Source organism: Spermophilus citellus (assembly GCF_964194105.1).
Source record: "Spermophilus citellus genome assembly, chromosome: 3".
Lineage (NCBI taxonomy): Eukaryota > Metazoa > Chordata > Mammalia > Rodentia > Sciuridae > Spermophilus > Spermophilus citellus.
The window spans coordinates 152,558,124-152,584,016 of NC_138184.1; the positions used below are offsets into that span (position 1 = coordinate 152,558,124).

Sequence of the window (25,893 nt, forward strand, 5' to 3'; positions counted from 1 at the left end):
CCAAAGAAATCAAACAAAATATTTTATGAATTGACTTCAAAATTTAGAAATTTGAAAAGATGAAGAAAATCACATACATATACACGAACCCCCGAAAAGAGGCTTGAATTAAAATAACAGTTTGTCAACCAAGCTAGGGCTAAAAGGATACAATGTAATTGCCGTTCATTTCTACTAACAAAGCAGTAACAAGCCAATTCAAAATTTCTGATTAGAAAATGATTGATGTTCTCAACCCTTTATTAAACCTCAGAGAGCAATAGCTCTTCTTCATATCCTCAGTATTTCTTTTTCACTACCCTAAGGCCAAAATGTCATTGTTTTTTTTGTACAAAACAAAATCAAAGCCAAATGGTAAAAATGCAAAGATTTGTTTAAACAAACAGTGAGAATTTCAGTGGTTTTATCTGGAAGCATCCCCAGCAACCAAACAAAGCTAAGATATTGTCCATCTCTTTGACAGACAAAGAACCTCAGAGGTCCAGAGTGACATGCCCGAAGGCTGGCACGTGATTGGACTAATTAAATTAAATAGCAGGAAACAGCTTTTCCATATGCCACTGCCTGGCCACACACAAACTGTAACATTAAATCTTTTATACTAGTAGAGGAAAAGTGGAACCATTAAAAAATATACAGTATCAACACACCAGCCAAGAATCAAAAGTCACATATCCACATAACCTCCCTGGGCCTTGACTTTAATGCTAAACATCTAAGAACTTCCTAATTAATTTCAGAGTCATCTAAAAGTCTATAGTAACTGCAGAGGATGAAAAAGAATCCCACCCCCCAGCAAAGTCTCACCAACACTTTAACTTAAGCCAATATTCTGATCCTTTAAGACACAGTTCTATACAAAATATAATATAAATCTTAATACTTCTGAATCCAAGTTAAAATGAATTTTATTGCACGTTTTCCACCATTTTTGCATATGCCTTCCCCATTACCCAAATGAAGATTAAGACACAAATTGGGGAAAAGAAAAAAAAAAGGCATAGAAGTTTTTGGAACATTTGAGAAACTCTCCTCCTAGGTGCTCCACAGTTTTTCACCCAAAAGAATAAATTTTTGAGTTTGTCATTACAGCTGTAGCATTTTATTCAAAACTCTATTTTAAACACATTCATGCATTCATAGTTCTAGGATTTCCATGGCTTGGTAGATGCCACTCATTTTAATCAATCATGATTTTCATTGCCATTTATTTCTAATACAAAAAGCAAGTACTATGAAACGGCAATTGTCATCCTGAAGAGGGCCAGGACTAGGTATTGTGGTAGAAAAATAAAGGCCAGGAACTTATTTAATAAGGATCCTGAATTAGAAGTCTGTAGAGTAGTTTTAACTGATTGACACAGAAAATGTGGAATCACACCGTAACTAATCTGTTTAAATGTAAACATTAAATATGTAAGACTAATATTTTTTCATATTCCATATGAGTGAGATTATGGCATATGTGTCTTTTTGTGCCGGGCTTATTTCACTTCATTTAATGTTCTCCAGGATCATCTCTGTTGTTACAAATGGTAGGGTTTCATTCTTCTTTATGACTGAATAGTACTCCATTGTGCTTATGTACTGCATTTTCTTTATACATCCATCTGATAGTAGACACTAATGCTGATTCCCTATTTGGGATATTGAGAACAATCAACTTGGGAGGAGAGATATCACCTATATACTTATGTCATTTCTTCTAGATATATGTCAATTAGTGGGAATGATGGACCATTACAGTAGTTATATTTTGAAGAATCTCCATACTGTTTCCACATTTGCTGTACTGACTTACAATTCCACCCAAAGTAAAGATTCCCTTTCTCTGATACTTATCTCTGCCTTTTAGATAAGAGCCATTTTCAAATGTGTGAGGTGATGTTGTGATTTTGGTTTGCATTCCCCTGATAATAAATCATTTTGATCATTTAATATACCTGCTGGCCATTCATGTATCTTGTTTGAGACATACCTAGGCCAATTTTTAAAATCCAGTTGTTTTCTTACATTTGAGTTGCTTGAATTTCTTAAAATTTTGAATATTCACCCCTTACTAAATATATACTCAATCTTTGTTAAAACTGTGTATTAGTCTCTGGGACTAATCTTCACTGGTTCTTTACTTCTTTTTTAGGAAGCCCACTATGTACACACACATTAAAAATATTAACAATAAAAATGTATAGTTGAAAAATATAATTAGAAAACATTTTCTGAAGACTATCTCTTCTCTTTGTACAATATTTACTTTGCTATTCAGAAACTTTCTAGATCCTTGAAATCTTATTTGTCTATTTTGGTTTTTGTTGCTTCTGCTTTTAAAGTCACATTCAAAAAATTGTCACCCAAACCATGTCTTAAAGTGTTTCCTCCATGTTTCCTTCTAGAAATTTCAGTTTTAAAAATTATATTTAAGTAAACCACTTGAGCTGATTTTTGTATATGGGGTATATGATGAGAGATATATGTCTTATTTCATTCTTTTGCATGTGGCTATCTGGTTTTCCCAGGACTATTCGAAAACCTTTCTACAATGTGTGTTCTTTTTAAAAAATCAGTTGGCTGTTTGTTGTGTGAGTGTATTTGTGGGTTCTCTCCTCTGTTCCCTTCACCTATATGTCTTTTTTATGCCAGAGCCATGATGTTTTGATCACTATAGCTTTCAAATATGGAATCTTAAAAAGCTGATTTCATATAAGTAAAAAACAGATTGCTAATTACTAGAGGTTTGGGTGGTTAGGAGGTGAGGGGAAGGTGGGACAATATGGTCAAAGAATGTATAATTACAGAAAAACAGGAGAGATATATTTTTAAAATGTGTCCAGAATAAGTAGAGATGTACAGAAAGTAGATAAATTATTTCCAGAGTCAGGATAGTTGGGGAGAGAGGACAGATTTGTGATGAGGGAGAGAAAAGGTGATGGTATGGATCGCTATGGAGTTTCTTTTTTATGTGATGACAATGTTCAGAAAATTGACTGTGGTGGTCACAACTCTGTTATCAAACTAAAACTACTGGATTGAACATTTTAACATTTCATATAGCTCAACTAAAGGCTATGGAAATTATATCTTAATAGAACTGCACATACAACCATTAAACATGTAATGTAATATACAAATTATAAATGGCACTCCCTTTTTAACATAAAAGTGGCATTTATAGTACCTAGTATTCAGGGGTCCTAAGTATTCATTATCTATGCATTTTAACACTGATCTTAACATTTTTCATTAGATTTACTATTTCTTACTATATGAAAAAGTTGATTAAATTCATGTACCATGATCCTAAAAAAGCAGTATGATCTTTGACTACAAAGACAAACCTAAATCACAGGGATTCAATGTTGCTTAAAAAAAAAAGCCACTCAGTCTAACCTGTTAAAGTGAGATTTGAGAGGGTTTTTGAAAGTAGGTGGCATTATTACTTTCACTTGTTTTATTCTGTATAATTGTAGGATAAAGTTAATTCAAAACACATGAGTTAATGATGCCGGTTCATTTTGTGACTGTGTACTTATGAGCAACTATTCATGCTCATTACCCCATATCTATGTTTGAAATTAGCATTTGAATATAAAGATGATCAAAATCGAAAATATCCACTGCCTCAGAGAAAACCACCAAGCCATAAAGAATTATCTTGGTAGGTGCCAGTAAGAGACCAACCAGTTTCTTAGGTAAAGACAGACCTAAAACTGAGTCAAAGCAGTGCTTTTCCTCCCAAACAGCTGCATTTTTGTCTTTACACCTTTATTAAATCTTGTCCTTCTTTTCATCTTCACTGTTTCTCTAGGGCACTAGGGTAGCATTGATTCTTCCCTGGGGACATCCTTTCCTGACAACATTCAGGGAATTTAGTAGTGGCCCTGAGAACTCACAAAGTAGTGAGCAAGAGAGAAGCTGCAATGAGAGTAAAGGCTACCAAAAACCTGGTGCTAAAAACCTAGAAAGTCTCAAGAGGTGAATATTCTTTAAGAAAAGAAAACAAATTTAAAGTGTCTAGCATCTGATTAAAGCTTCCTAGACATTAAAAGCAGCAAGAAAAGATGAAACATATTTAAAAAATTAAGAAATGACAGAATTAACAAAAATGAACTTTAAAACAAATATGAATATGCTCAAGGAGTTGAAGAAAAATGTGAATATAAAGAATAAATAAATGTAAAATGCTTAAAAGAATAGAAGGAAACTTCTAGATCTGAAAAATGCAATGTCTTAAATGAAAATTTACTCTACGTGATGAATAAAATTTATCTATTAGGAAGAAAAGATGTGCATAGCAATAGAAGATATAGAAATTGAAATAGAAAAAAAGAACAAGGTAAAATGTATACAATTAGAGAACTAGGAACAATATCAAGAAATCTACCCCACATGTACATGTAGTCCCCAAAGATAAAAAGAAATAACAGGATAAAAAATATTAGAAGAAATAATGCCTGACATTTTCTAAAATTTAAAAAAGTGAAAATTCACAGATAAAAGAATCTCACTAAAACAAAGCAGGGTTCCACACAAAGAAATCTGCATTTAGGCATATCAGAAACAAATTGCTGAAAACCAAGAAAATCTTAAAAACAAGCATAGAAAAAATATACTATCTGATTTTAAGACTTACTATATAGCAAACAGTAACCACATAATACCATAAGATTCTGTGGTATTAGTGTAAAGTTAAACATAGAGATCAATGGAATAAAATAGTTTGGAAATTTGCTCACAAATTTATGTTCAAAAAATTTCTAACAAAGGCACCAGAATAATTAAAAGGAATAAAGATAATCTTTAAAAAATGGTACTGAAAAATTTAGAGATCCATGTAAGATAATGAGCTTCAATTTATCCATACCATATACAAAATTAACTCAAAGTAGATGTTTGACTTAAATGTAAAAAATTAAATTAAAAGAAAACAGAAGCAAAATTTTCTTTTTTTGGGGCTCTAAAGAACTAGCCATAGAAGAAATAATTGATAGAATTAAACCCACAAGATTTAAACTATTCTGTTCTTCAAAATATATGACATTATGTACACATGTATTTTTGTGTGTGTGGATGTCAAAGAATTTAATTCAAAATGTGTGTTACTCCTATAGCCAAACAAAAGCAATAGAAACTGAATTACCAGCTTATCAACAAAAGTATACAAATGACCACCACACACATAAAAATATATTCAACATTATTAGACATCTCAGAAACACAAACTAAAACCACAGCAAGATTCCACTAGCATTCACAGAATGCATAAAATTAAAACAAAAAGTCTGACAATACCAAGTGCTGATAAAGATGTAGAGTGATAGAAAATCTCATACATTGTTGATATAAATGTAAAATAATAAACCTTATTTCTAAAATGATTGGGCACTTTCTTATGAAGTTTAAAATACACTTATCATACAACTCAACAATTTCACTCATAGGTAACTGCCCCAAAGAAATAAAAAAATATTTATAGCAGCTTCACTGATAACTGTCCATGTCTAGAAATAACTGGATTTCCACCAGTAGATGAATTATAAACATCTATGATATAGACATAGTAGAGAACAATATTTAGCAATACAGACAACCATATTACCAACACACTATGATGAATCTCAGGTGCATTTTTTTTGGCTGAAAACAATCCAGACTAAAAATACATTTTTACACTATTTAATTATATGAAATTCTAGAAAAAAATCAAAACCAATGAACAGTGACATAAAACAGATCGATAGTTGCTTGGGGCTGATTGAAGAATGGTAGTGAGTGCTTGATTAACAAGGAAGAAATGAATTCTTTGGAGTGATGTAAATATTATATATCTAGATTGGGATATGTATATACATTTTTCAAAATTCATTGAACTAAACATATACAATGAATGAATTCTGTAAGTAATACTTTTGAAAAGTAGATTAAAAATGCAATGAGATTTAGGAAGTTTAAGTGACCAAAGTATAAATCTCATTTTAAAAGATTAATTCAACTTATCATGGAACACAATCCAGGATACTAGAACTTGGAGTGTTTTGAATTCCTAGGAGAGCCTCTTTTTGGACTTTTTATATCCAGAAATATCCTACTGAGGTAGAATATCATACTGAGGTACAAATACCCACTATGTGTGCATAAAGGTAAAAACATATGGAGATGCGGATCTTTGTATGTGGGTCAAGAAAGTAACAAGTATATAAATCAAATTGTATATGAGTTTATCATACAAGATATTTTTTAAAAAATCAAGCCACTTAAAATATGTACCAGAAAACTGAATAAAAAAGTTCACAAAATATAAAAAAAAATAGGGGTTTAGTCACATCATTTACATGACCAACACATTTAAGACTGTAGAAAAATTGTTATCTAATTCTTTATCTGTTAAATAAAGGTAATAAATAGAAGGCTCCTTGATATTTAAAATCAGGAAGCAAATTACTTAGGTTCAAGAAATCATTTCAGGATGTCTCCTTCTAAGTCCTGTTAGCATCCTCCAAAGTGAAGATAGTAGAAGACAAACAAGATTCTTAGAGTATCTGTTAGAAAGCAAAGACGTGGCCATGGAATATTGTTTATTTAATGCTGATTCTAAAGAAAGGCAGGTCCAATACAAATGTGACAAACAAGAGAATACCTTGAAAGTTATAAGCAATGCCAATTTTCTGGGTTTTGCTTTCTGATTGATTGATACTAGGGTGGGAATTAAATTTATAAAAAACATAACTGCCAATCATATTTAACGAGTTAGTAAACTAAGACTTGGTAGAATTAAGTAATTTGCTCCACATGGAATTGCCAGTAGGTGATGGTGTTGCAGATGAAGCTCCTGCAGTCTGACCATAGATTCAGTGTCACAATTACTAAGTGGTTACTTCTGTGGGGCAGTCCATGCAAGGATCTCAAAGACAATGAAAAATACCATTGTTCGGGGTCTGATGCATACATTGTCAAGACAACACATCGATTTTCATAATAATTTTCTTTCAGTAATAATTTTCTTTATTTAAATGTGTATAAGGATGAGGTAGGTTGATTTGCTTTTTGAGAATATTAATGTATATGAATCATTCTGTTGTCTTTACAAATCCTAATTTTAAAAAATTATCAGTAGGTTACATGGAAATAGAAATATTAATAAAGAGGATTTATTATTTGAAATGTTGTATTGTAATCTAAAAATATATGCCAGATAATATAACAGAAGCAACAGTGATTCATATGTGAATATATTTGTAATATCAAATAAGAAATTCATCAAGAAAACAATTTCCATCCCTTACCAGTGGCCAAAAGTGAAAACTGAATAGCAGCTATTTTTACTAGAGCTGGCTTAATGAAAATATTACTAATGAGGACTCGGCATAAGAACTAGTCCATCAAGTTAAAAATAATCCTATACATTCACACAGAAAACAAAAGTGAGCATGTAGAAGAACAAGAAAGAAAATGGCTGTTTGCCATTTTCATCTGAATAAGGGAAAAGAAAAAGAAAAATCATTCATTCCTACCACCATCCACAGGTTACTTGGACGGTGGTAGGAATGAAGAGAAACACAATATATTTCCCTAAACTCAAAAGACAAAAGACAAGGATACAAAGATTATGGTTACAGAAGAATTAAATGGTGGTTTATATGGAACTGATTCCAAACTGGACTGGAGAGTTCAGGCGGGTAAGAGAAATCAGAGATGCCACAGGGAGAAAGCAGAACAGGGTTTGGACAAAAGAAGTCTAAGGCTTCCTCAATAGGCTCAAAAGCTGACGAAAGTCCTGTGGACTGGAGCCCAAGTGGGAAATACACTAAGGTGCCTAAGTAATTAGAATATATTGGATGGAGCAAGTGTAACATTGGATTACAATATAATACAATATATTATATTCTAATATACAATATATTAGAACATAACTTCTTGATACCACTCAAAGAAAACAATTAGGATGAAATCACCAGGTAGGTCATGCCACAGACAATGGGAATATGGCACTGGTAAGTCACAGTACATTAATCAAATTTGTAGAAACATCCCAGTGTTTCCAAGGAGGCTATTACAATGATAAGACCACAAATTTATTTTAGTATTAACGAAGGTAGTTCCCCAGGGGAAGCAGAGCCAGAGGGAAAGTGAAAGGATGGTGAGTTTGAAATTAGAAACAGAAAGACTACACATTTGAAATAAAGGAGAGAAAATTAACAAAGATAGCTTCATATTAATCCATACCTGTGTCTAAATGTTTTCACTGACAAAATAAAGGAGCAGAAAAAAAAAAAAACAGCACACTTTAGAGATGAATTTACTAACTTTAAGATGAGGGTAAGTGCAGTCAATGAATTGTCCTTCTAACTAATATTAATGATAAAACTTATATTTAATCATTATTTTAAGAGGAGAAAAAAAAATCTTTGAACCCTTAAACCAGTAAGATGTCACATATTTCTTCTAACACTTAGATTTTGTGCCTCTGTGTCAGACTAAGAGCAATGAAAAGATACTGGCAAGAACAAATATTTATTGGTTCAGGTTTTATAGCCCACTGGTTTCCAATATGATGTGATGAGATCTGAGATGATGAGATAGAGATGATCTAAAGCAGAAATAAAAATATACAATGTAAGCCAGAAATTTAATTCACATATATAATCTAAAATTTCCTAGCAGTTGCATTTTAAAAAAACAAGGTTAATTTTAATAATAGGATATTTAAAATATTGTTATTTCAATATGTAATCAACACCATGCTTAGTAAGATATTAATAAAATTTTATACTATGTCTCTGAAATCTGGTGTGCATTTTTTACTTGAGGCAGATCTCAATTCTCACCAACCATATTTTCAGTGCTCTATAGCTATAACCAGCTACCACTTTTAACACAGTAAATCTGGGTGTCTTTCCAGATTTTCTATCAACAGAGGCATAAAAATCAAAGGAAAGACACGAACAACATGAACTTTAAGTGCAACGTGAAATTTAAGTGCAAAGTAGACTTAAGTGAAAATGAGTGAAGGGTAGGATTTAAAAACCATATCTATGAAGAGAAATAACCAATTTAGTTTTTTAAAAGTACAAGGAATAAAGCATCCCTTAAAGGAAAATAAACTTAATTTTTCACTCAGTTTGTATCAAACATAATCAACATCAAGACTGTGGCATTTAAATGGTTCTTTGGGAAGAAAAGGGGGAATAAAATGTATCAAATGCTAGAAAGCAACAAGAATTAGCAGCAGGAAGGGCAGAAACACAGAACCAAAGTCAAATAGAAATAAGGAAAACAGACGATGCATGAAAAAATGGAGCCAGTCATTAAGATAGTATCTCTTTAAGAATAACTCAAATGCATGGAAGAAAATTTTATAAAAAATAGTGTATGTAACTCAAAAGGGGTCAAAGGCTTAAAAGTGAGTACCACAGAACTCTGAGAAGGAACAACAGGGGTCAATCTTTGCAATTTTAGATTAAGCAATGGTTTCTTAATTACAATACCAAAAGCACATGCACCAAAGGAAAAAGAGAGAAAATGGATTTAGTAAAACTTTTTTAAGTCCGCTCATCAAGGGACTCATATATCTGATAGGGGAATAATAAGCAAAATGTATTTTAATACACTCTTACAACTTAATAAGCCAGTTTTTAAAAGTAGGTAAAGACTCTGAGTAGACATTTCTCCATCATGCATCTGGAAGTGAAAAGATGATCACAATCATTACTTCTTTTTGACATGGAAACCAGAGCAAAAGTGGCAGCACTTCACTCCCATTAGTATGGCACCATCAAAAAAGCAGGAAAATGATGTGTAGAAAAGATATGGAGAAATTGCAACCCTCACGTATTACTAGTGGGAAGTGAAAATAATTGAACTATGGGAAAAACAGTTTGGTGGCTCCTCAGAAAGTTAGTATTACTTTATGACCCAGCAATTTTATTCCCAGGTATATACTGCCAAGAAATAAAAACATGCATAAACACAAAAATTTGTATATGAATGTTCATAACAGCATAACCCATGAGAGACAAAAATTAAAACTAATCCAGCATCTGTCAACAGATGAACTGATAAACAAAATGCATTGTATCCATACGAGGGCATAGTATACAGCTACAAGAAGAAATGGACTGATACCTACTATCACACAGATGAACCTTCCAGAGACAAAAGACCACATAATGCATGATTTCATGCATACAATATGTCCTCAATAGGCAAATCCATACAGGTATGAAGTGGGTGAATGGTTCCAGGGGTCGGGAGCATACGGGAACAGGGAGTGACTGCTTAAGAAGCAGAGATAATGAAAATGTTCTGGAATTAGTAGCATTAGCTGCAGAACATTGCAAATGTGCTAGAAACTAATGAATTGTACACGTTAAAAGGCTTAAAATGGTGAACTTTATATTTTAAAATTTTATCCCAATTTTTAAAAGCACAACAAATAGCACAGAAACTTTGAAGAAAAATAATTAGCCAAATCTTGGTCGACTACAGCTCTAGAAATAAGCTTAGAATTTGTTTAAGTTAGAAGAAAGAACAAATGCTACCAATGGAAGGAATAGCAGTGAATGTAGTGATGATAAACCACAGTTGAGTCAAAATAAATAAGAAAACAAGGATAATCATACAAGAAATATGAGAAGTATATTCTGAAACTATGAACCAAAGAATTGAGAATCTCAGGTAAAAGCTATTAAGAATCAGGCCACAGGTTAAGGTCGTTAGCCATCTCCAAAGTCATTTCTGAACCATTCTCCCAAATGACTTGAAAAATGTACGTTCCTGAGCTCCATGTCAGGACTATAGGATCAGAACCTGTGGTAGTGTGGTCAGAATCTGTTTCTCTCAAAAGGACTCTCCTGCACATTCTAATTAGAAAAAAAAATGCCTCAGAGGTCTACAACTCAATGGATGATTCTGTTTTTCCGTCCTCAACGTTTTATACAGAACATGTAGGTCAAAATGATTATCTATCAAGTGCATGCCTGACAGGTTAAAAATGTTTTAACAGACAGGGTCCTACTTAAAAACTGGATTCTGTGCCTTGGCTGGGGAATTAGGTGAGCAGTGGTGAAGGTCAACTTGGCTGGTTGAAGTCCTTTCTCCCCAGGTACGGTCACTCTGTTTTAATCCATCTCAGTACTGGAACTGGGGGTAAAGGACAAAACAAAAGAAAACCCCCCATGTTTTCATGATTAAAAATGACTGACTACATCACTGCAGGAATTAGAACCCTCAGCTGTTAGGGAAAATAAAAGAATCCTAATCTTGTAATTTGTAGCAGTAATCAAAAGAAGAGAGAGAGGTAAGTGATTCAAAACAGTTTGGTAAATGCTAATGGGGAGGCGGATGGTGGATGGACTGGACGGAGAAGTAGGATCAATTGAATATACTGGTCAGAAGCAAGCAAATGGGACATGTCAAGAGAACTGCTGCACAAGTTTTTGAGCAGTGCTAAAGCTTGAGAGCAAGGACTCTGGTGCCACATTAAAATTAGACTGCCACTAACTGGGTGACCTTGACTTTTACTACTCATTGCCCAGTGCTCTTAGCTCTAGGATGGAATGATAGTGTTATTTACTTAATAAGTGAGGCCTGAACAAGTTGATAGATGTGAGTAGATTGAGAAGATTAATAGATACAAAGTGCTTGCAAGGATGCCTGGTTGCACTGTAGGGCTACAATCATTGAAAGTAAAAATCTTTTGGCAAATCAAGATGATCCAAATATGAAACATTGTCTAAATAGTTCATAAGCCTCAAAGAAGTTATTACAAAAAGATATGAAACCGTATGAGTAGAAACCTTTTTAAGTCCAAATATATTCTGAGCTTGGTGGAAAATCACAAACCCATTTTCCCTTTGTCTGAATTCTTTGATCACTCTCCTATATTAGATGGAAAAATTATCAATAATAAAGGGAGAGATAGTTTCAAAAGCCTTCTCTTGCATCTCAAAGCTTCTCACTACAACTGGTTACAATTAAAGCCCTCAACTATTTATCACTGTAAATCCTCAAATGTACACCCACCATTTATACCTTCTACAGTTACTTATAATCTCATGTTCCAATTATTGAAAAAAAATCACCAAGAAATGCCAGATTAAAAAAAAATCTGTTATAGATTTGAAAACTCTTTTATAACATCCTTTGGAAGGAAAAGTATGAAACAAATAAAAACTTCTTAAAGGCAATCTATGAAAAGTAGTACTCTACCCTTCAGCAATCACCTTCACCAGGGAGGAGGCTTACTGCAGAAGAAAAACTCTAATGATTTTTTTTATACCAAGCATTGGCAAGGAATATTTTTATGGAGAAAAAAATATTGATGCTTTTTATTAAAATGGTTACTTTATATAATATTTCAGAAATCAGATATACACTATAAAACCATTATTTCATGGATTCCTCTCTTATTTTAGGATCTCTTCTGAATTAATCTTTTGAATAATAGTCCAAAGCCAAATTTCAGAAAATTATAACTAGCATTAATGGTATTTCCAGAATTCTTACCAAGTTATCCAAGTTATGGTCTCATAGAATGATAATGCATTATGTAATATTCAATAATTACAGCTCCATATTTCTTAACACTCTAATGCAATACTGTTGTAACTTAGAATATGACACTACTGAAGATTAGATTAAGTGAACCAAAGAACATAAAAAATTACTTTTAACCTATTGAACCAAATACACAGTAACATATTATGAAGCATTGACTCGAGTTTTGCTGGCAACACCTTAGAAGAGGAGTAAGTAGATACCGCCTGGCCCGTGGGACGAGTATGGTACAGTTCCCTTTACCTGATTAGGCTCTTTGTTCTTCACACTAGTATTACAGCAATTGTTACCACACAAGGGGAGCTCATTTAATTACTATTTTCTCTTTGAATTTATTCCCTGTCACTATATATGTGTAGTTCAAGATCTCATTGTGATAAGCGTAATTATTATAATAGTTGGAAAATTATTCATTTTAATATTTACTGAATGCTTGTTATCATCAAGGGATTATAATAAGCTTTTTAAAAATAATTTTTAAGTTGAGCAAAGTTAGGAACTGACATCTATTTATTTGAAGTTTTATATTTATAAGTTGACATTTTAATTTAAATACCAAAGATGATAGCATATCATGGGAAAATTCACACTGGAAAAAGGAGAATGCAACAAATTTTACATATGTTTACTATTTGATAATGGCTGGTGTAAATAGTTTAGAGTCGTTATTGTTGAATGATTATTTTTTAATGGTATTAGAAGTAACTTCTCAAAATATCTTTATTTTCTTGATTCAACAAAAAAAATGGCAATATATTTTGGCATATGAGACCTGGCATACAAGTTTCAAATTCAATTAAATATATAAAGTTTACACAAAGCCAAATGTATGAAAGGGGATCTTTTAAAAAAACTTTATTTGAGAAAGGAAGAGACTTATAACAGAAGGCAAGAAGGGAAACATACAAACAATATATTTACAACACAAAACAAGAGATCACCTTCAAGGGTGTAAATTATAATAAATACAGTATATTTTAAAAGAGACATTTATCAATTAGTTCTAAGATTATTTAAGTCCAGCTTTCCTTTTCACTGGTTCCAGGTAGTTTCTTGATTAAATTCAAAGACTATCAAATTCAAACAATTAACGTCCACCAACTGTACTGATGAAGCTCTCTCAAATGACATTATAAAAAATAGTTTTTTTGTTTGTGATTACATATCTTTGAAGTAATATTATACAAAAGTCTGCTCAGCCACATGTTCCTCCCCAAATAAAATGTATTTTAAAAGATGCACTATCCCTTTTTTTATGAGATTGAAAAAAGACTTTGAAGAAAATGAATATTTATGAGATGGAAAAAATATACAATTTTATCTTAGGCATGCCATATTTTTAATGCAAAACAACTGACAAAAAAGTCATTTTAATATGAAGGAATATACTAGCCAATATGTTGGTGATAGGGAATGTTGCCTATTATAGCTATTTGTCAAATTATCAGAAGGACTTTCATTATATGGAAAAGTTTTAAACTTTCTAACTTCTAGTTATGTTAATTTAATTTGAATGGAGCCTTTTTAAAAAAGGATAATGTATCTTTAGCAGTAACATTTTTAAAGAAATATTTTTAAATGTCACAGCAAAATGTAAACAACACGTGCCAGTAACACAGTTGAACAATGTCTACATTTGGCAAAACTGCTATATCTCCTTTGAAACAGGATACTACACCTTAAAATACCTTGAATTTAGAAATATAAATATTTTAATAGAAAAAAGCCTCACAAAGATTCTAGGTCAATTTGGATTATCCATATTAAAGGGATCTTAATACAATGAACCTTTAACTAGCTTAACAAAAGTAAACCTATAAAACAAGGTAAACATATCAAAAGGGAATATGAAGGAAATGTTCCAGTGAAAAGCTTCCGTAACAATTTCCCTACTTGTGGTGTTATTTTCTTAGACAATAAATCAATTCATAGAGTGCCCTTTAAAAACAGAAAGAGTAAAACACTATCCTCAGACTTTTTTTTCCTACATTCCTCAGTACATGAATCACTTGGACTTCCTGTTTCCACAAGGCATTTCCTGTTCAGCCTCACAGAATCACTTTTCTGTAGGAGAACAGCAGGAACCTGACAAAGAACTGACTTAAATAAACATGGTCTTCTTTGCCTTCAAAGTTGTTTGTATTTTATAGCATCAAAGGACATAGTCCTTCTGAAGGTGCATTATATACAAGTAAATTATGTTGTTAAACCCAACTTTCATAATTTTTCATTTGCCAAAATGATATGGCATGTGCCATGTCATTATGGAATTATATCTAAGAGCATCTAGTCATAATGATTATAAAATACAATACACCTTTTTAAAAAGCTGGTTTTGACTTGCTATCAGGTGACAATCACTGTATTTTCTGCAGTTGTAGATACGATAAGTATCTGATTGGACCATAATGTTGCACATTACTTCTCACCAACATTTGCATCTGCTTCATTTGTTCTTTTTTAAATGCACAATGTCATCAAATTACACAAGATAAAAGTAAAATGTGCAGTGCTAGGTGAGACATAATGTTATATTTAAAGTACTCCAATTTGCATTTACATATTTAAAACCGCCTGCATTTCTAATATTTTCAATTGCAATCTACACAATAGCCTAGGACTACTGGTATGGTAACCAGAATATTTCTACTTAACAAAAAAGAGAGAGGAAGGAGGGGCAGACTACCTTTAACAGTGCTCAAGACAGTAGTATGATACATTATGTACAGTGATGTGAAAATCGGATTCTATATGTTCAAAAAGACCAAAAACTAATAGGATGTTTCACTGATCAGACTGGATGAGTACATCCAGCAGTCACTGATCTCAACAGATAAACTAAAAATAACAGTGAGTTCATTTTCCTTAGAAGTAAATGGTGCAGCAGGCTTTGGAATGAATTTAAAGCCTATTAATTACTTGGATATTATGTAGCATAATTTTAGTGTAACAGGTATTTTCTTACCAGTGGAGTTTCAATTAAACCTTGAATATCTACTTAGAGATCAACATAGACAGATCTCTACATAGATATATACATTCACCTGTATTAGAATCCTCAAACACTAAAATCAGATCCTTCAGAGTTATAAACTAATAGGAAATAATATCCATTTACCAAAACCTGCAATGAATTTCATGTTCAGATAATAACTTTAATTACAAATCCTGGAGCTAAATCTTTGCCTATTACCTGTTGCATAAAAGCAGCCTGCTCCCCAGATTCCATTTCCTGGATCTGAGCATCTTCATCACTGTCCACTGGCTCTTCCTTGACCTTCACAGCCCCAACTTGTCCCAGTGTGTCATCCACACAAGCACTGCTGTCGCTCCTACTGCTGTTGTCACTAGAGGGCGCTCTGTCTTCCTGCATGGCCTGGTCCCCCTGAAGCTCTTCCTCAGCTTCCTCCAGGTGACTGCCTGGTTGCTTCAGTTGTTCAATAGATTTCGAAAGCAGCTAGAAGAGAGTGTTCAGGGGTTCAAAAGTCAATAGTTCTTGATGGTAACAGCAAATCATACTTTGACCTCTAATAACTCTACTGCAACACCCTCTGATTTTTAATCATTGCTCATAGTTTCAAAATAAACTTGTATGCAACAGCTTCCTCAGTAACACAAGTCTGGAGCAGTCCTGCCATCTGTATTGGCCTTTTAAAAAAAAATAGATTACTCCCTAATGCACTTAGAAAATGGTGGAAAAGGTGGGGGAAAAGGTAAATAAACTGTGTCCTTGGAAACCATGAAACTTTCACAAGGACAGGTTTGATGTAGGCCATTTAATACAAATAAGCTTGGAAATAATACTTTTCTCAAAAGAGGAAAGGAAGTAATAAAAAACTTCCCAGATCTCATTTTTCAACAAATTTTAACCTTTCTAGAAGCCCCAAATACAAATGCAAGTAGCCTTTCATGTCTATCTAATTTTTCAATACCTACACAGTCAAATCATAGTCAAGTGATAAAGCACCTTCACAGATATATTTATAAAACACAGAGACATTTATTTTGAAATTCTGAACTTTAAAAAGGCACAGGACTTTTAAAAAATTTGATACACTCAAATGTTTTTATAAATCCAAATGAAACTGAGTAATGGGAAAGAAACAAGGAATTAACTTTCAATCTAAAAATTATTATTTAGACATTTTGGTTATTTTATAGATTAAATTACATGTAATCTTCAAAAACATTTAGGTTAGCTGCTTGGTGATTAAGAAAGACAACTGATGATATTCCTAATTTAAACAATAACAAAATATCATAACAAAGACTCAATAAATGGCGAAATAGTTTAAAGATGATTTCATCTTACATAGGCCTTTTGTTTTATATCATAATAGTCCTATTGACTGGTCATCTGTAGACCTCAAACTGAGTTTTCAAGGGTGGTAAGAATTTTTTTTTTTGCTAAGTCAATGCCTATGCAAGCAAGATGCCAATTATTATAACTAGCAGCACACTTAGAATACCACCACTAAAAAACCATGAATACAGATTTTTCTACATAAAATTTAAGTTAACCTCCCACTCAGACATAATTAGGTTTTAAAACTAAACATGTCTTAAAGTTTGAATACATAATTACTCAAACTTTGAAGGGCAAGCTCTTTAGGCTTATAGACGTCCTCTGGTCCACACAATCTCAAATATTTCTGAACACACCAACAGATCCCCTCATTTTGACTATAGGTAGATGTCTTGGGAGTTTTCATTCATTTGTTCAATAATTATCTCCGTCTTTAAGACAGCATGCTTAGCACGAAAAAAAAAAAAAAAAAAAACACTGTGCTGCCCTCAAGGCCTGGATTTCAGTGTGTGAGAAAGTCATGAAGCAGATAAATAAACTTACTATTTTTTAAGAAGGAAGATTTTATTTTTATGTAGGACAAATGCTTTAAAGAAAGGAACATGGATGCTGTGAGGGCCTATCCTCCTTGATATAGGAGTGGGAATGGGGAAAAGGGAGTTTTCCTGAGGAAAGGCTGGTGGGATTTGAAGACTGGAAGAAAATGCTGGAAAGATGATGCTGGAGTTTATGCTGTTTGGGTAGAGAATCTCTAGAAATAAAGTATAATTTAGAATAAACCATATATGAGAACTAAGTATCTCGAGACCTAAGTCAGGATCAAGCTAATAGAACACGTGCTAATTAAGACCCATATCAAACTGAAGAAAGCCAGTTTCAATATTAATGTCCTTGGTGCCGACAATCTAATTGCTATTTTTCCTGGGCAGTCAGCACAAGGAGAATATTCCTGTTATCTTGTTATGAATGTCTTAAAGCAATCTGAAGCAACTATATTCTGTACTTGTGATCCAATGCCAAACATTAACCAGCAATCTCTGTCTTAAATTCGTAATAGTTTGCGTACCTCTGTGAAGCTGAAGAAAAGAGAAATGTAATAGTCCTGAATTCTGACTACACAACTGTAGGGTCCCATGAATTTGATTTTAGAAAGAGAACCTATAAGATCATAAAAATCAAGTCAGATTTTAAAGGAAAAGTCCTAATTTGTGCTGAAAGAGGGATAAGAAAAAATACTGCTTTGAAGACGGAAACGAAGTCAGTCAGGCCCCAGCCCTTACTTCCTACAGAGAGAAGGTTAGAGGATCTTGTGGGAAGAAGGGATTTATCTGAAAAAAGTTGAAGGAAGCTAAAGAGCCTTTCAGAGAAAGTATTTGCAGTAAGAATGCTGACAATTCACCTGGATGGATGCTCACTGAGCTGTAGAAATGCTCCCTCTTGCTACCACAGCGTAGCTGGAAAGGTTAATGGGAGATGGCTCCTTAGAGCTGGTAGAACAACGACACACAAGAGGCAAGCAGACACCCCCAAGAGGGTGGTGGAAATGATTCCAAGGACATGAAAGGCCAGAGAGCAAGGGCCGCTGCTCTATGTAATGTCATGTCAGAAGACCCTCCTTACTAGAGGGTGGCTCTGAACCTCAGTCAGCTTCTGGATGTTTGTTGATATTATGGGGAGTATTCAATAATCCAGAGGAGGTTATGGTTACCTCTCATTACGCAAAAAGACTTTTCTCTTGCTGTTTTTCTTTTTATTTATTTTTTTCCTGGTGCCAACATGGCCTCTCAGTCACTTGATCTCCTAACCTCCAAAGTTGGGGTCTTCTGTTCTAATTCAGCTCAAAATACCATGATCTTACCTTCCACGTCTTCAGCAGTGACTTCACAGAAGTCTCCTAGATCTCTATTTCAAGCACCATTCTTTTGTTTTGGATCACTCTCTGAATACTAAGGACTCCAACCATTCCTCACCTCCAGTGGGTCCTCCGAGCCAAATCTCACTGCCCACTGCTCCCCTCACTTGCTAACTTCCTTTCTTGCTGGACTAGATCCCGCTTAACCCTCCTTAATATGAATTTTACTGGACAAAGAAGACTCCTAACCTTGGTTCACACTAAATCTCTGCCAAACTCAAGCAGCTGAATGAGCCAGGAAATAAACAAACTAATTAAAATCATGCTGAGTGTTTCTCTTTAAATTCATAACCCTGCGCCTCTGATGGCCCTCCATGCTGCCTGCAAATCCTCCTCCCTTTCTCTAGTTAATTCACTCTTACTTTTCCAACGATTGCTTCGATTGCTTCGTACTGCCTTCTTTCTTCTCAAATCTGGACATCCCTGCCTTTTCCTCACTCCCTGCTGATCCCTTTGTTCTTATTTCACTGAGAATATAGAAGCAGCAGAAGAGAAACTCAGCATCCTTCTATCACTGCAGTTACCAAGTGGTTCCTTCCAACTTTCCTGCTGTTATAGTGAACAAAATGTCACTCCTATCTCATCTTATGCCCTGGATCCCATCTACTCCTGCCGTGAAGCACTCTGCCCTCTGTCCTATGTGGCCCTTCCTACTGGGATATTTTCTCATTTATACATGTTTTAGTAATATGGTCCATCTTAAGGAAGAAACTTCCCTTGACCCTCTCTCCGCTGCTGTATCTCTCCCTCCACCATGAAACCCCTTTAGTTATCTCTTCATTGTCATTTCTCTTTTTTTTTTTCCATTCTCTTTAGAATCTATGTCAGCTAGGTTTTTATCCACATCATTTGACCAAAATCTCTCTCATTGAGATCATTCAGGATGGCACAGATGCAAAATCCATCAGCCATGTAAATGAGATGTTAAGAGGCGTCAGTGAAGGTGAACCAATTTAGGTAGAGGAACAAGACAAAAATCAGAGCATCTTGAAAAACAAGACTGATGTCACTTGGTGCAGCCAAAGGTCAGACAATCTGAGCATTAATGTGCTAGAATATAATTTTCCATCGACACCAAGTCAAAGAAGACTCTAATACAGACAAAATCTTGAGTGTTCAAGGTCCAGTTTAACAGAATCCTTTCTGAAATCTGACATATTACTGTATGTCTGAGGCCAGTGAAGTATCCAGAAATCACCTCTATCAGTTCATCAATCAAATCTCATCAGTGTTCACAACCTCACAAACACAGAGACATCTATGACACCATACATAATAATTTTTAGTACACAATATGGAAACAATGGCATTTGTTCCAGTAATTCCTCTGACTTCATCTACACTCCTGATGTACTAAGGGAAACAGAAAGGGGGGGAAAAAGCCAGAATGAATAACATTGGGATCACTTGGTATTAAAAAGCCAAATGGCATTTGTTTTTTAGGGCTTGGCTAGCTTCACTTAGCATAATCTGCTCTAATGCCATCCATTTCCCTGCAAATTCTATGATTTTGTCATTTCTTAGTGCTGCATAATACTCCATTGTGTATAGATGCCACATTTTTTTTTATCCATTCATCTATTGAGGGGCATCTAGATTGGTTCCACAGTCTAGCTATTGTGAATTGTGCCGCTATAATCATTGATGCAGCCGTATCCCTATAGAGCGTTCTTTTAAGGTCCTCAGGGAATAGTCCGAGAAGTCCGATAGCTGGGTCAAATGGTGGATCCATTCCCAGCTTTCCCAGGAATCTCCATACTGCTTTCCAAATTGGCCTCACCATATTGCAGCCCCACCAGCAGTGTACAAGTGTACCCTTTTCCCCACATCCCCGCCAACACTTATTGTTGTTTGACTTCCTAATGGCTGCCAATCTTACTGGAGTGAGATGGTATCTTAGGGTGGTTTTGATTTGCATTTCTCTGATTGCTAGAGATGGTGAGCATTTTTTCATGTACTTGTTGATTGATTGTATGTCCTCCTCTGAGAAGTGTCTGTTCAGGTCCTTGGCCCATTTGTTAATTGGGTTATTTGTTATCTTATTGTTTAATTTTTTGAGTTCTTTGTACATTCTGGATATTAGGGCTCTATCGGAGGTGTGGGGGATAAAAATTTGTTCCCAGGATGTAGGAAATGCCAAATGTCTGCTTTGATATAAAGAGAACAACTAAGAACAGAACAGGAAGGAAGAGCATGAGGAAAAGACTACAGTAAACAAAGACGAATGGGGGGAGAGAAACGGAGAGAGAAGGGAAAGCATATGGAAATGGTAGGAGACCTTCAATGACACATAAAATTATAAGAGGTTATGAGGGGCAAGGGGGAGGGAAAAAAACGGAGAGAATTGAACAATAGCAGGGGAGGTAGAGAGGGAAGATGGGAGGGGAGGGGAGGGGAGGAGGGATAGTAGGGGATAGGAAAGGTAGCAGAATACAACAGTCACTAATATGGCATTATGTAAAAATGTGAATATGTAACAGATGTGATTCTGCAATCTATATTTGGGGTGAAAATGGGAGTTCAAAACACAATTTGAGTCAAATGTATGAAAGATGATATATCATGAGCTATGTAATGCTTTAAATAATCAATAAAAAAAAATTTAAAAAAAAAGCCAAATGGCAAAATGTTCTTTTTTTCCACAAGTAGAATTCCTTAACAGTTTATAAAAGAAATTTTTTTGACATAAAAAAGCAATTTATGAGTATAAATCATATAGATATAAAATTCTGGGGTTGAAAATGTCTAATAACATTCTTAAGACCCTTATTTTATAAAAAAGGAATCTCATGCCCCAAAGAAGCCAACTCATCTCTGAGATTGCAAAATATGAATTTGATTGTTAAAAAAAATAGCAGAAACCTAGAACATTCTATTCTCTTCTTTGTATTCTCTTCTGAAAACTATATTATGATGACAACTGAATTAATATAAACAATTTTAATCTCTCCCCTGAGCTCTAACCTTGCATATTTAGTTGCTTACTAAATGCTTAGGTCTAAAATATCTAAAAGGTATCGACATAAACTTTAAATAGTTCAAAAATGATCTTTAGTCTCATTCCACCCAAATGTACTGATCATCCAATCTTTCTCATCTGAGTAAACAGCATCACCCAACTGCAGGAGTCAATAATCTAGGTGTTATGCTTGTTTTTCTCCCATCTTTTCTATTCCTTCTATTATCAAGTCCTCAGCAATCCAGTCTTCCAAATGCAGCCTGTATCTGGACACAGTTTTCCACTTCCTCTGCCACCACTGCAGTCTTAAGTACCATTGTTTTCTCTAAGAACTTCCAAAATAATCAACTATTGGAGCTTGCGTCTTGCCCTCTTGGACTTCAATGGTTCCTTCTCTTACTGTAGCTCTAGTAATTCTTTTCAAAATATAGTTTAGGTGATATCAGTTCTCTATGTGCAGTCCTCCAATGGCTTCTCCTTAGGCTTATAATAAAATACAAATCTCATAACATGGTGCATAGACTTTCTAGGACCTGGCCCCACTTGACTTCTCATAATATCTCCTCCAGTCTCATTCTTGAACTCTAGTTACAGTACTTTTGCCTAAGAACATGAACATGCCAACATGATTCTCCCACAGGGTCAGAGGAGAGGCTGTCTTCTCTTTGCTTTGCTTCCTCATTTACATTCCTATCAAGTTCCTTCTTATCAGATTTTACCTCTATTGTGGTCTCAATGATATTTCCTTATGGCCCTTCTAACTGTCTAGCATCATGTAACTATTTTTGTTTACAGTCGTAGGTGTTCATGTCCCTCAGTAGACTTTAAACTTCATGAAGTCATGAGCTTGATGTTTCTCACTATATTCTATCCTAGTACCTAATAATCAATCACATAACACCTAGCTGGAACTTCATAAATATATGAACACTTAACTTAATGCTGAGCAACAATGCTTTCACAATTTTCTCCTAGGTTATGAAGCAATGCTAATGTCTACATGACTAGTAACAACCACTTTTTCATCTTTTCTGGAATAAAGTTTCTTTTTGTATAGAGCCACTAAATTAAGAGAGGGAGAGAGAGGGAGAGAGAGAGAGAGAGAGAGAGAGAGAGAGAGAGAGAGAGAGAGAGAGAAATGGGACATCCTAGGGACAGTGTTATAAAAATGTATAAATGCACAGAGAGAGTTAACCTGCACTTCTGATTTTACTTGAGGTATTTAACTAAAGCTGTTTTCATTTAAACACTCAAATTTGCCAGAATGGAAAAATTAGCAATTAACATCAGCAAGGAAAATCCACAAACAAAAGTCACAGAAAAATATTGCCTGCCAGGTTTGACTTATTTCAGATTTTTAAAATGAAAAGTTACTTGGTGCTATTTGTAAGCATTTAGACAATGTTGTGTTCTATGTGTTTTTGAACTACAAATATCACCAATATCACCATTACAAGGATGGTATGGCTAACCCTTTTCTAATTTGTACTGCTGCTGAGTGGCCCCAGATGCAGCGAAATGTCTGCTTACTCTCAGTGGGGTACCAGGGTCTGTCTTTGGTTGAACATCTGGAGGTGATCCTCCAGCAAAGTTGAGCTGTTGCCTTGCTGGCTAGAAAACAGAAGACGAAACATCTGTGTGACAGATAAAATGTGCAAGCCTGCATGAATCTCTGCTGAGGCCCCATCTGTAAAACACTGTGAGCCACTCGTCTGACACCAGGTGAGTTACTATGGGGGAGACCCCAGCTGAGATGAAGACAGTGGCTGCACAGCTTCTTCTTTTCCTTTTATCTGTGCTCTTACTCATCTATCAGTGTCTCTGTATTCTCCATACAACTGTACAGCCATTGTGCTGGACACTAAGAATACTGCAGGCAATCCACAACCATCCCAGGTTGGGAACACCCATATACTAATACACATTGACACAGATATTCTATATGCCAGATAGCATGGCAAATGACCAAACGTCTAACACCTTCGAGTATTACAACTAAACTCTTCAGATTTTATCGATGCCTGATGGGGTTAGAGCAAATCACAACTTCAGTATTTTACCTTCCCAGTAGGCATCATATTTTATCAGCAAATGATGCAAAATTCATTAAATAATGTTTAAAGGCCATGTCATTAATCTTTGCTTATTAGAACTTTAAGCTCATCTCTATGAAACTTACATGGTTTAACACAAGTCTACAAGTAAATATAAGCGTAAGTGCCTTTAAATACAATATCCTTAAATTCTAGGATTTATTTTTTTCCACAGAAATCCTTCATAGTCCCCACAAATAGCTTCAGATATGAAATACCAAGTAAGTATAGGAATAGGTAAAGAGAAAATCTGCTTAGGACAGACATCTGATTTTCTGACATTGTCAAGATATCACTAAGCACACATGTTAGAATGTGATTATTAAACGGAGCAAAATGACCTTTAACACAACTCACCCCTTCCTTATTTGGCCTCAGGTTTTAAGACAAGATTTTGATTCAGGCAATGGCAACTGCACAAGTTCATCATTTTTCTTTTCTTTTTTCTTTTTTTTTGTGAAATAAATGTAATATTCTTCTTTGGGAAAATAAAACCTTTTTCTTAAGCTCCAAGGAAACTAGATTTAAAAATAATGATAAAATTCTGTCTCAAATTCACAAATAGATTAGGTATGTACCAACTGTTCTCAAAAACAACAGGCAGAACTTGGAGAGCTTTCAAATTGAGAGGTCTACTTAGAGGACTCCCGCCTCAAGCCAAAACATGTCATTTAAAACTTCTGTGCATTTTAGGAAAATAATCAGGGGAACCAAAATTAAATAACAAGAGAGGAAAGATTTTCTAAATATTGGTTCATTATTTACATAATTAAAAGTCTTAACTGGCAAACATCCTTTTTCTTACCAATACTGAAGAGGTATAAAATTAATCTAAGGACCAAGTGAATTTTTAATAAACATCTTTTTAACTCTAAATGTTTGTCCAAAACAATGCCTAAAATGAAAATATTTCTCAAAACTTCCTAATATTTCAATAATTTAACTGTTTTCTTCCTGAAAGGAAATTCAAATATCTCTTCTCTCAGTTAGTTTGAGAAAGGTGTCCACCCACTCTTTCATTATGTCAACAATTACTTTTATTGAGCTCTTACTACATGCAAGGTCCTGAGGAGAGAACGGTTAATGAACCAAGATCCCAGCACTGAGAGACACAGAAAGGGAAAGCAACAGGGGAGTCCATGTGTCACAAACGATGCAGGGGAGGGATAAGTATGCATATCCGTTTTAGTTTAGATGGGCAATGAAGGTCCCTCTAAAGAGAGGAGGTTAGCGCTAAGACAGACAGACCCCCAATAACAAGCTCAAATCCTGAGAAGACTTGGAGGCTGAGCACTCCACACAGAACTGTGGCTGGAGCTAAGTAAAGGAGGGAAGAGGAGATGAGGGCAGTGAGAAGAAGGGGCAGGAGCCGGGTCATGACAGCTTGGAAGCCCACATTAATGTTTTCAGATTCTATCCTACATTCAGTAAGCCACAACTGGGGAGCATTAAGCAATACCATGACATGCTCTGATCTGCATTTTAAATAATCACCATGGCTGCTATGAAAGATTGAACTTAGGTAGGCAAAGTGCAAACAGGAAGGCTAGACTTTCAGAACATACACTCTTCAGCAAGAGAGTGTAGCCAGAGTTCTTAGGCGGTATTCTTTAGAACACAAATAAGCTGACTTCCTTTTTGTACATCTTACATAATGGGATTTTTTTTTCCCCCTTGAAATCTTTCCGATCTTCAGTTGAGAGTACCTTGTTTTTCTTAAAAGTTTTCCTCCTGTGCTCCTTGAGAGTAAAAATTAAAGGCTTGGTGAGAAAAGGTATTTTCATTTTCTTTGCTTGGTGTTTTCTGAGTGACAGAACACTCAAACAGATGTTTGAGTTCTGAGCAGACACCATCTCAAAGCCAGTGGTCCTTGGGTCACTCAACTGGAAGACCTCACCCTTTCTCCCTGAGGACCCATTCTTGGTTTGGTAAACTACAGAGTAATTTAAAGCTCTAGATGATAATTACACAGGGAAACAGGGGCTCAGTGTGGCTGGACCACTCAGTTTCTCAGAGAACGACAGAAATCCATTTTTTTAAAAATTTGAACTCTTTCTATTTTTAAGAATTA

At 34.6% G+C, this 25,893-nt stretch overlaps 1 protein-coding gene across 10 annotated transcripts in view; it reads right to left on the minus strand.

Moving 5' to 3' along the window:
- Positions 1–25,893, minus strand: part of HDAC9 (histone deacetylase 9) — an 890,491-nt gene that overhangs the window by 309,765 nt on the left and 554,833 nt on the right. For 7 of the 10 annotated variants that reach the window (XM_081283850.1, XM_081283851.1, XM_081283848.1 and 4 more), the window contains one exon: positions 15,746–16,009. In XM_081283850.1, the coding sequence (XP_081139976.1) occupies positions 15,746–16,009 (264 nt within the window). Of the gene's footprint in view, positions 1–13,110; positions 16,010–25,893 lie in introns of those variants that run through there. The other 3 variants (XM_081283856.1, XM_081283857.1, XM_081283849.1) reach the window with 2 other exon arrangements.